The sequence below is a fragment of the Microtus oregoni genome, unplaced genomic scaffold (genome assembly GCF_018167655.1).
Source record: "Microtus oregoni isolate MIOR12 unplaced genomic scaffold, Mior012 000045F_ref0000178, whole genome shotgun sequence".
Classification (NCBI taxonomy): Eukaryota; Metazoa; Chordata; class Mammalia; order Rodentia; family Cricetidae; genus Microtus; species Microtus oregoni.
In genome coordinates, this window is record NW_024543219.1 from 475,277 (window position 1) to 487,902 (window position 12,626).

At 43.9% G+C, this 12,626-nt stretch overlaps 1 protein-coding gene across 3 annotated transcripts in view; it reads right to left on the bottom strand.

The window, feature by feature from the left end:
- LOC121435118 (mitochondrial intermediate peptidase) overlaps positions 1–12,626 on the bottom strand; it is a 123,685-nt gene that overhangs the window by 52,466 nt on the left and 58,593 nt on the right. For all 3 annotated transcript variants that reach the window (XM_041634208.1, XM_041634207.1, XM_041634209.1), the window contains exons 15-16: positions 10,720–10,794; positions 6,894–7,013 (exon numbers count right to left, since the gene is read on the bottom strand). In XM_041634208.1, coding sequence (XP_041490142.1) covers positions 6,894–7,013; positions 10,720–10,794 — 195 coding nt within the window. The remainder of the gene's footprint in view (positions 1–6,893; positions 7,014–10,719; positions 10,795–12,626) is intronic.

The window sequence follows — 12,626 nt, forward strand, 5'->3', positions numbered from 1 at the left end:
TTCCTGCTGTCTCATTTCAGTTCTACTCAGGGAGGGTTAGCCTCGGAGACACGTGCTGGTACAGCAGGGAAAGACTGGGCCACTCTTGCTTGGACAAGGATGTGGAAGCCTACAGGAACCTCTTGTAAAAGAAAGTCACCTCTTCTTTTAGGAACACTGCTGGTCCAAAAAGAGCTGTTCTGGAAACACCACTTTACCACCCACTGATAAACAGATGCGTTAAAGCACCAACTCCAGCCATAACACCCACATACTTTCCGCGTGGCAGCCATTTGTTCACGGTCTACACCTGAAAACACTCACTAGGGTCAGCTGAGAGGGACGGGTTACATGAGCTCTCCAGACCTTTCCTAGACTTGCTAGCCCTCCTCTACTTCAGAGCAAGTGAGAGTGCAGAGACACAAACCCAGTCAATGTGGTGCCGGCACATGCCTGTAATCTTAGTTCTCAGTGGCGGCTGAGACAGGCGTGTATGAGCTTCAGAAAGGCCTGGGCTATACAGAGACCCTGTCTCAAAACACAACAACAACAAAGATACAAATCTAGAACCCTAGAACAACAAAATTGTAACACTGTATACAATCTGGGTTAAAATGGAAGAAATGTACAATCACTTAGAAACAGAAGACCCTTAGGAGGACTCAGGGATTCAATAAGCAACAAGATTGGAGACATGGCTCAGGGTTAGGAGTGTGCACTGCAAATGAGGAAGGGTGCTAACACATACTCCTTACTCCAGCTGCAGTCTGAAACTTTCTTCCAGACTCTGAGGGTGTCTACACTCACATCACCACACATACCATATAATTTCAAAATGAAAATATCTTTTCTAAAAAAGCAACAAACACCACCCATTAAGAGACAGAATACAACAGAAAATCAGCCTGTGGGATATGGTTTAAAATCGCCCTCTACCCTGTTGAGCAAGACTTTTGGATTCCCAACATCAAACTGCTACATGGAAAAACAAGTCAAGTGCAAATTAACTTTCTGTGTTTTACACGGAGGTTTAGCACTCGTATAAATATTAATAAAACGCTGGCACAATAAGGTGCTTACTCAGAGTCGGCACCATACTTCACAAGGAACAGACAGTCATGCCAACAGTTACAGTGATCTGAGTTCAGTTTTGCCAAGCACGTCATACCAAGGCTCGCTAGGCAGACACCGATCTGTGAAAACCTCTCCCGCTAGCGGACTCTGCTCTGTGTACTGTGGCTTCTGGGGGGTCTCACAGGAGAGACCTGGGCTGTGAAGCCGGTGCACAGTATCTCCCCACAGATGGTTGAGACCTCTGTGATCACACTGTAAGCATCTAGATATTTTGTATGGATTCTGCAAGCCCTGCAAATATTCTCTAGGTTATCATTCAAATTTTATTTTTTTCTTACTATTTTATTTCTGACTATTTAAGACAAACAATTCCTAGAAATAAGCTGCTGGGGAACACCATGAAGCTGCTATGACACTGTGTTTCATCCCACGTGGCTGCTGCCAGCCATGGTCTCCGTCTCCCTGGCTATTTCCCCGACCTGCACATGTGGTCCAGCCTCAGAGCTCACCTCTGCTTCTGCACCATCCCGTACATGGCGACCACTGTCCTGGTTCACACCACCAGCGTTTTGCCAGGACACAGGGCACCCTAGAATGGGTCTCTCAAAACATATTTTTTGCTTTTAGCCCATACAATAGAAACAAAATCACCTTTCAGTAATTTTTAAGATTTTTCTGAATAGCAAGACTACATTTTGATTAATAAAGTGGAATGACCGGCTTTCCACACCCACCGATTTAATCCATAAGCACTGCTACAGTGTACACGGTTCCATTCCTTAGCTAGAGTGGTAACTACTGCACTGTGTGTGACTTCCCTTCAGTCCTTACAGCCTTCCTGTGTATGTGCTCCTCTGTGATGCCCACGTTTACCTGGCTGTGAACTCCGTATGGAAGTTCTACTCAGCTTGATTCTTAAGAAACTCACTTGTTTTGACTTCAGCTCATTGCCTGACGGATTCAGCAGCTCTACTCCAGTGTACCCTTCTGCATAGTGCTTTTCATTTCCCTGTTGATGATAGCCTGGGCTTTTCACAGGGTCTTCCCCACTCAAATCCTCATCAAAAACATTCACAACCTGGTCTAAACCCTGTGGTTAGCTCCTGGAACTGAGAGAATACCTAGCAGGGAAAACACAACATGTTGTTGACGTAGAACGGAAGTGATGAGCGCTGGCCACAGGAGTGCCCACATCAATGTTAGTGGATAATGCCTAACTCTCTCTGAATGGGGAAACACTTTGTGTCCTGCCATAGTGTCACAGTCCTGTGATGCCACAGCCTTTCCAACTTGGTATTATAACTGGCATACTTTTTACCAAGCTAGAATAAAACAGTAACAGGATATGGTTTTAGTCAGCATTTCTGGTCAATATGGAGGCCGCTTCATGTGGTTTATAACATACTTGTGTCTTGTGTCCTTTCAAAGTGTTTTAAAAATGCATCTTTTCTAACATGTCAAATTTTATGCTTTTTACAATAAAAAGGGAGAAAAGGAAAGGGGCACATGAAAATATCTACTTCTATACCTTAGTTTTCCATTTCTGGTAGGAGTAGACTGGCTTACTTTATATTAAACTTATGGTTTTTATCTTTCAATTTCAATGCAGTTAAATTTGTCAGTTTTCTGTTTTACATTTAATGCCTGTGGATTGTATATAAGGTGTTTGCTTCTGTGAGAATAAAAAGGCTGTGGAAATGGCATCCTTTTGCACTCATACTCCCACATTTGGGCCCAATCTGCTTAATGCTTTATGTACAGTCTGAGACAGAAGTCTGTTTTCAGACCTCTTATATGTGGTCTGGGTGCTGTTACATACCATGGACATCACAATCCTTGCCATCGAGTGTCTCCTAATCATCGGTTTGGGATTTGAATCCCTCCACTATACACGAGGACACACAGGAGACACCCGCTGGCAAGAAATCTGAATATTCATAGCAAGCACAGCAACATCAGAGTGCTGAGTGGCGTCTTCAACACGGCACAACTTTCATGTTTTCACGCCATCTATTTTAAAAAGGAAACTTAGTAAAGAAAAACAGATGAGCTGTGATGATTTGAATGAGAATGGCCCTCACAGGCTTAATATATTTGAGCCTTTGATTACCAGTTGGTGGACTATTTGAGAAAGGTTAGAAGTGTGGTCTGGTTGAAGAAGGAGTATCACTGGGAGTGAGGTTTGAGGTTTCAAAGGCCTCCCACCATTCCCAGGGTGCCCCCTTGCCTTTTGCTCTGCGTTGTTCCTTTATTCCACCATCATGGACTCTAACCCTCTGGAACTGCTAACCCAGTCAAACATTTTCTCTTGCCTCGGTTACGGTCATGGTGTGCAGATAACTAAGACAGAGAGAGTGACCTTGCTATGGGAGACTTTGGACCTTGAACTAGGAAAGCAGTTGAAAACTCTAAGCAGAGCTTAATGGGCCATTCTAGCAGGAGCTGGGAAGACCGCAGTGCTAAGAGCAGTGTGGACAGATGAGGACCAGCTCAAGATGCTTCAGAGAATGTTAGCATTGGTTAAAAACCATTCTTCAATATTTGGAGAAAGAATGTGGCTGCTCTTTGCCCTTGTCCGAAGAATTTTCCTGAGGCTAAACTGAAAAGTAATGGACTAATTTCCCTGGTGGAGGAGGTTTTAAGAAAGCCTAATATTGACTCCATTGCATGGTTGTTAGTAATTACTCTTATGCAGGTCTACAGTGAAAAAGAACATGCGGGGGGGGGGGGGAGATAAACAAAATATACAGTTTAAAAGCACAGTAGGGGGATGGAGAGATGGCTCAGAGGTTAAGAGCATTGGCTGATCTTCCAGAGGTAGAGTTCAATTCCCAGCAACCACATGGTGGCGCACAACCATCTGTAACAAGATCTAGTGCCCTCTTCTGGCTTGCAGGCACACAGGCAGGCAGAACACAGTATACATAATAAATAAATCTTTTTTAAAAGCACAGTAGGAAATTGAATATTGGAGCCAAGGCTTATGTTAAAAGAGATGGGGGAGATAAAGGAGAGGCCTGATCGGAAATGGAATAAAGGGAGTGGTGTCCCCAGGGAAAGAAGTCACACAGAGAAAATTCCAACTGGTGAAAAAGTCTAAGAAATTTTCTGCTCCTAAAAATCAACAACAAATCAAAGCTGATGTGTGAATCAAGGGTGCCAATGATCACCCCAAGTGGGTAGTCAGACTTGGCAGTGCCAACCATGTGGTTCTCGGTTTAGTCATGAAGAATACGTGAGTAAAGGGGTTGTAGAATCTTCCTCCACAGTTGAGGAGAGACAGTGAGGACAGCTGCATGGCAGGGCTGTCTGCATGGAGACCCTAAGAGGTCACTGCATGAGCTGTGAAAGCGAAGAAGTGTCGGAGCCATTAGCAACTGCCAAGAAAAGCTGGGTGCAAGAGTGGAACCAGCCTGAGAGAGAGAAGTGTGCAGAGCTGGAGGGCAGAGCCATCTAAGCCCTTTAACATCAGACACGGAGCTACGGGATTCAGTGTTTGCCCCACTGGGCTTCAGTTTTGCTTTGGTCCAGTATGTCCTCACTATGCCCTTTCTTCCACTTGGTATGACGTGTATTCTGTGCCACTATATGTTGTGAATATGCAATTTGCTTTTTCATTTTACAGGGGTTACAATTAGGAAATTTCCTTGAGTCTCAGAAGAGAATGTTGACACTGTGAAAGACTAAGGGAGATTTTAAAGTTGGACTAAATGCATTTTGCATTATGACTGTAAGTCTATGGAACGCAACAGGAGGGTTTGAGTAAGAATGGCCTCCACAAGCTCACATATTTGAAGACTTGGTTCCAAGCTGGCAGAACTGTTTGAGAAGGATCAGGAGGTGTGTGCTTTTTGGAGAAAGCGTTACTAGGAGTGGGCTTTCGGATTTTAAAAAAACTCGTGCAGTTCCAGTGTGCTCCCCCTCTCTGCCTTGTAGCTGTGAATGCGAGACCTCAGCTGCTCCCTCACTCTGCCACCATGGACTCTAATCCTCTGAACTGCCAGCTCAAATAAATGCTTTCTTTCAAAAGCTGCCTAGGTCGCGCTGTTTTATCACAGCAATAGAAAGGTAATGAAGACGGAGACAGGAAAGGTGGGAGACATGTCCTCCAGCCACAGTGAAGTTCTGTAAGTTTAGAGTGCCCAGCCCTCCTAACCCAGTCTAGGTTTATTTAGGACACACACTCCTTACTGGTTATGCTGTATCTACATGGAGCTGAACTTGCCAGTAGCCCAATGGTAGCCCTCATGCTTAGCACAGACCCACATATGCATGGGGGGGAGGGTAGTGTGATCAGCATTCTGTGTGTATGTTTATTTTTTAAGTCCATACATCTTGACTTGTAAATGTTCATTGCAATGAGTCACTGGTCTGGTTCAAGGCCTCTGGCTTCTGCCACACTATCAACGCTGGGCCCTCACTGGGACTCCTCGTGGATATCCCATTGTTGCCTTGTGTCATGGAGGTCCCACAGCTCTGGATCTGCAGGCCCGGCCCTTCACATGCCCCAGCAGTTCATAGATGAGGTGGATGCTGGGGTGGGCTAACTCATATCCTGGTTCTGGGCCTGGGTTGGTCAGCCTGGCAGCTTTCCCTCATCGTCACCACCTGGGCCAGCTCTTCAGCACTGCTCCAGCAGCTCACCCAGTGCAGCAGGCAGCAAGGAGCAGGGCCAGCTCTACTGTTTTGCCCAGGTGAGGGATATGGCCTGCTCTCCCTAGTGCAGCAGTTGCTGAGCTCTCCCACCTGCCACAGGTGGCAAGGGGTAGGCAGAGGGCATCTTTTCCTCACCGTGTTACCACACAGCAGACGTGGGGCAGGGCCACCTCTCCTGCTCTCCCACCCTACTGCCCTGCCCAGGCAAAGTGTAGGCTCGCTTTCCTGAGTGCTGCAGCCAGAGAAGGGCAGAGTCAGCTCTCCCACTCTCATGACCTCACGGCCAGTTCTCCCACCTGCCACAGGCAGCAAAGAGCAGGGGATGGGGAACAGCATCTCTCCCTCACCCATTGTACTGCATGGTAGCTAAGGGGTGGGGCCAGATCTCCCATGAACATTCACTGGGCCAGGTCACCTGCACCCCTATCAACAGGGTCAGCTCTATTGTACTGCCCAGGTAAGTACAAGTCACACTGTCCTGAGTGCTGCAGCAGGTGAGGGACAGGGTCAGCTCTCCCACTCTCGAGGGAATTCTGTACCGTTAGAACTTTTAGCTTCTGAGACAATAAGAAACCAACGACATGGAGTACTGTAAAGGTCAAAGGCTTTCAATCCCAACACATCACTATCTAATACTAGGGATGACCTCTATATGAGCTCCAATGAGAATAGAGTATTTAACAGACTAGGCTGGTTTAAGAATGAAGTTTAGTCCTTTCTCCAAAACAGCGAGGTAAAGTCGAGCATCTAGAACTTGGAAACAACAAAGAGACTCCTACCTTACAGTCCAACAAGGCACTAAATAAGACAGGATATAAAGAATTTGTACAGTCCTTAGTACAATGTAAGATACTTAATAAATGTTAGTTCCCTTTGCAGTGAACACTATTAGAGTCTCATCATATGTATAAAGACATTATATTATACAAATTATAATATATATGTGTAGTTTTATAAAAAGTAAAGAGAATATTGACTAACACCCACTTTCCTACGAATCTGGTAAGCACTGAGATAAGAAAAAAAAATCATGCATGGAGTATTAGATGAGCCAGGACGTTCCTAACATGTGGCCACACACAACCTCAACACACACGTAGGGATCCCAAGTCCTCCAAAGGGTAATGATGGAACCTAGAGAATTCAGCCAGTCTAGAACGAGCTGAATTAAAATGCAGACTCACAGTGTCAGGAACATAGGGCAAGCCATAGAAGTGCTCTTGCGTTTCCATGAGGATATCTGTGGTCGACTTCCTCAGGGGATGCTGGCCATGGTAGATTTGATCCAGGGCGGCATAAAAGACCTAGGCAGACAGAAACCTCTGTTTAGCTTTGGTAGTCCATCCTGTATTTAAGATGTGGCCAGTCAAAGATGTTGTAAGAGCACCAGAATGACAATTATGAACCACAGCTGAGAAGACTCACAAATATAAACATGTGTTATCTGAGACATACTCTGTACCACATATATGACCAGTCAAAAGCTTAAAGGGTCCTCTGAAGCTTTCTAAAATATGAGTTGTTCTTCAGTTTTGAATCTTATCCATCATTAAATTTGCGGTCACAAAATTGAAATTATGCAGTTAAAAATATGTAAAAAAATCAGAATTATAGGTTGTAGCCCCCTGAATCTAATAAATCCTGTTTGGTTTCTTCCTGGATCCTGGTAGAGCATAAATGAGAGGTGTGAAGTGGCCAGAACCCTGTTTTGTATCTGGAGGTGAAAGATCACTGTGTGGGTACAGCTGGCTAGAAGAAGATGTGAAAACTATGTACATGCCCTGAGTACAGAAGTGATAAAGCCTGATGCAGCTGTCGTAGGGTTCGGAGCAAGGGTCACAGCAGACCTCATATCTTTGTGAGAACAAAGGAAGCAGCTGCAGTGGGGGGACAGGGGGAGGAGGACCGTCCCCTCCCCAGAACAGGAGAGCAGCTGGGAAACAAAACAGAAGAAAGCAGCATCAGGGAAATGTGAGCACCAAACCTGCAGTTTAGAGAGCGCTGAGAACTAAGTCTAAGGAGAGAGAAGTAGGCTTTCACCAGGACATCTGACCTGCTCGCCTGCGTCCTAATGGTGTGAATTCGCCTCCTAACAAAGTGAAGTGCTTTACTTAAAGAGAAGAGTTTGACATGCAGTTACAGCTGAGGTGCATCTTTCTGGCCGAGAAACGGAATTTGCAGGGAATGTGCAGCTGCTGACATGAAAGAGGTAAGGATTAGTTTGGATAAAAGACAACATGCAAACGACCTCTGGCCGCTGGCTTCACCTACATATAGAATTATGCTTGTGAATTATAAAGCTAAGTTAAGCCTTCCCTGGAAAAATACAGACATTTCTGAATATAAACATTATGTTCCCCTAGCTGGTAATCTAAACATACAGCTAAATACAGCTCTCTCAGTTCTGTCATGAGTAACAATGGGTAACAATAACCAAAGAAGTTCGACCTGATGGGGCAAATTATTATGAACAGAAACTTAGTTTTACCCTGTGCGGCACACTTTTTGTCCATGCTACAAACAAGCTAGAACTCAAGAGCTTTGTTTTTTCAATTATGCCTTTTAAAAATGATGTAAATGTGGACTTTTAGAAACACTTGGTCCCCAGTTTGGTGGCACTGTTTTGGGAGATTCAGGTGTGGCCTTGTTGGAAGAAGTGTGTCACTGGAGGTGGGCTTTGAGAATTTAAAAGACTCCATATCATTTCTAGTTCATTCTCTCTACTTTGTGCTTGCAGTTCAAGATGTAATCTCTCAGCTTCCTGCTCCGGCCGCCATGCCTGCTCCTTGCGGATGTGCCTCTGCTTTTTATTTTTTTATTGTTTTTATTGAGCTATATATTTTTCTCTCCTCTGCCATGGCCCCCATGCTTCCAATTTACTAGGGAGATCTTGTCTTTTTCTACTTCCCATGTAGATTAGATCCATGTATGTCTCTCTTAGGGTCCTCAATGTTGTCTAGGTTCTCCGGGGTTATGATTTGTAGGCTGGTTTTCTCTGCTTTATGTCTTAAAACCACTTATGAGTGAGTACATATTATATTTATCTTTCTGGGTCTGGGTTATCTCACTCAATATGCTGTTTCTTAGCTCCATCCATTTGCCTGCAAATTTCAAGATGTCATTATTTTTTTCTGCTGTGTAGTACTCCACTGTGTAAATGTGCCACATTTTCTTTATCCATTCTTTGGTCGAGGGGCATTTAGGTTGTTTCCAGGTTCTGACTATAACAAACAATGCTGCTATGAACATAGTTGAGCATATGTCTTTGGGGAATAATTGCGCATCCTTTGGGTATATACCCAAAAGTGGTATTGCTGAGTCTTGAGGTAGGTTGTTTCCTAATTTTCTGAGAAATGTGTCTCTATGCTTACCTTTCTGTAAGCCAAAATAAACTCTCTTCCTTAAGGTGTGTTTGATCATGGTGTTTTATCACGGCAACCAAAAGGCAACAAATGCACTGCTCATCCAGCAGCTGCACTCCTGGAACCCCATCCTTACACCACGCAAAAGTACTCAGCCCATTTGTTAAACAATGTATGGTGAAAGGAGTTTCACATATTCTAAAACACTGTCTACACCGCCTCAGAACACACAACGGTTCCCTTCCTTTCTACCTGCTGTTCTACACAGCACCAGTTAGGAGCAGGATAGAGCACCTGCATTGTCAGGAATGGCTCCGCCTCTTGGGTTTATTAGTTTCTGGTTTAAAATAAAATCGTTGGGATGGACAGGTGTTCAGAAACAAAGCTCTGAGAGACAATGTAGAAGCAAATCAAAAGGCGCAGTGCCAGGGGTGCACATACGTGTGATCCCAGCACTGGAAGGCTGAGGCAAGAGGATCACATTCAAGGTCAGCCTGGGCCGTTTACTGAGACCATGTCTCAAAAATCAAAACAAAGTTATAAAAGGACTTTCCCCCAGGTAACACCATTTAAAAAAATCATTTTTAATTGTATTCACATTCATGGCCACTGAATACTGAAGATCCACGGTTATGTCCATACAGCTGTCCTCCTCACTGAAGAATCAGGGACTGCAGCCAGGGCCTGTGCATGCTCCAGCACTACACTGTCCTCCCAGCTGGAGATACACCGAGAGACAACAACAACAGAGCTCATTTACTGCTTTCTAGGGACTGGACTTGTTTTGTCAGAGTACTGGTAGGGAATTCTTTAAAAACTGAAAGCAACTACAGAACAGCGACCGCCTGAAAGAGCTGCCTGGGCCACGACAGAGCACTGCCAAGATGAAAGGCGAGCGTGCAGGCGCTGTTGACACAAGTAACAGGATATAAGGACAGAACACCGCCACAAGCAATCTCAGGAACTACAAACAGCTGAACATCTGCTAACAGACCTGGCATCCAGATGGCTCATAAAACTGTTCTGTCTTCATCTGGTAACCCAGAAATTGTCTATAAATATTATCCTAAATCTAACGGTAATTACTGTTTAAGCTTCACATGGAGGACCACAATTTGTTTTGAAAGACAAAAAATGAGTAACAATATATATATATATGGTTGGTTCTGTAGCCCTTTGAGGTTTTAATGATTTCCTTGATAAAAATGGGAAATGACCATATTTCATATTTCACATGTAACTCATAAGGATAGTGTGAGAATTTCATGAGTCAATTCTGGCCAAGTTCTTTGAACTGAGATGAAAGGTGTTCAGAAGCATAATTATTGTAATAAATGTAAAGCACTGGCAGGAATTTAAAGCTGTGCACATATACGGGATAACAGCTGGGAAATATTAGCATGAAGCATACACACACACCTGAAGTTGGAAATATTAGCATGAAGCATGCACACACACCTGAAGTTGTGCACATACATGGGATAACAGCTGGGAAATATTAGCATGAAGCATGCACACACACCTGAAGTTGTGCACATATATAGGATAACAGCTGGGAAATATTAGCTTGAAGCATGTACACACACCTGAAGTTCTAACATATACAGGATAACAGCTGGGAAATATTAGATGAAGCATGCACACACACCTGAAGTTGCATTTCTGCAGCCGCACAAACCTTCTTAGATTCACAGAGGCGAGACACCATAGCTTTCGGCAGTGGCTTTATAAAACAAAACAAAATATATGTCAGTACACTGCTTAATAAGTGACTGCGATAAGTATACTTCAGGGTCAAGGAATTCAAAAATAACATCAAATGGGGGGAAAAGAATGGCAGATCTCATTATAGTGTAAAAGTATCTTTTGAATATTTTAGTTGACAAGATAACATGGCTGAAGACATTCCATTTAATTTTAAGAAGAACTGTCAAATAAGGGTTTGCACATGAAAAAACAGGATTAGAGGGAATGACAGTATTGGCACTGATCTTTCAAATCTATTTAAACCCCAAAGGGAATACTTCTCTTCCTTTGTTTCCAGCAAGTGTGTTCAAGTGCTCTCTTAACTTTCAAGTACACATAATAACTGACAATGAGCCCAAAAGATTAAAGTGCTGAGATAAATACTAACCCACGGTGCTAGCCCGTGTTAGAGCTAGATGACACCCTGGAAAATCAGTGTGAGGATAAACTTCAGGTTCTTATCTTTCCAACCTGGAAGAATAAGAGAGCGTGGGCACAGTGTGTAGTCCCTGTATTATTTAAGGCTTTCTCTAGGGACTAATTAGACCTATCCTATGACACTTACATTCTTGGGAAAAAAATGATTAATGTAGTTGAAGTACTTTTCTATGTCTTTAAAGTAATTATTATGATATTTACTGAAGAAAGCTAAAATCCTTTCTGCAGAGAAACATATCATCTAAGAAAGCAGAGGCAGAAGGGGCAGTTTAGCAATCAGAGTGTGGCTCATCCACAGTTTACCATCTGCATCCCAGACTCTGATGGACCACACAGACACAAAAACTGCTCCTCTGACTCACTAAAGTGAAAACTACAGTAGGAACCCACAACTCACACAAACATGGAGACTTTTCTTCACTTTCCACTCCTATAAGAAAAGTCAACCCTCCTGTGACTGGGTTAAAGAGAAGAAAGTAAGAAAGAACTGACTCTATTCCTAATGAAGAAGACCAGGGATTCACAAAGACAGAGATGGAAAAAGGCAGGCGATACAATGTTTCTAATATGAAAAGTCCCTCGTGCCCTCACGTGTTTGAGTGTTTGGTTTCCACCTGGTGGCGTTGTATAGGAAGACTCTGAAGCTCTTAGGAGGTGGAACCTTGCTAGGGGAAGTGGATCACTAGGGGCAGGCCTTGAGGCTTTATATCCTCATTCAGCTTCCTGAGTGCAGATGCTTCCTGCTTCTGCTGCCATATCTCCTCGCCATGATGGTCCACAGCCCTCAGGGACTGCAGGCCAGAACAAGCCTTATCACTCTTAAGTGCTTCTGCCAGCATATTTTATCACAGGAACAGAAAAGCAACTAAGACATTATAACTGAGGGTGACACCGAGTTTGACAGCCCTTCATCCTGAGGTCAAGGGCCAGTGGATCAGCCTCCGGAACCACCATCTGTTCTCTGCTGTACAACCTCAAACTCAAGTGTCACCCTCCGGCAGGGAGATTAAGATCTCGGAGGTCTTGAAAGTAGGAAGACAAGTCCTTTGGCCATGCAGATACCAATGCTGTGGTTGTTCTCTACTGTCTGAGTGGTCCTGAGGATTCAGCCATTTTGATTGGACAGTAAGAGGATCCCCAAATAAAACTAGAAGGCAGGCAAACCAAGAGATGCACAAAGCACAACACAGGAACACAGGAAACATGGGAGAAGCAAGGCAACATAACTGCTTCAGAAAAGCTAAATTCCTCAGTGACTCCATTCAAAGACAAGACACTGACATAGTTGAAATGTAAAAATGACCAGTGACCTGAAAAGGAGCACAAGCAAACATGAATTCCATTCAAGTCAGTCATAGAGAAGGGAAAGAC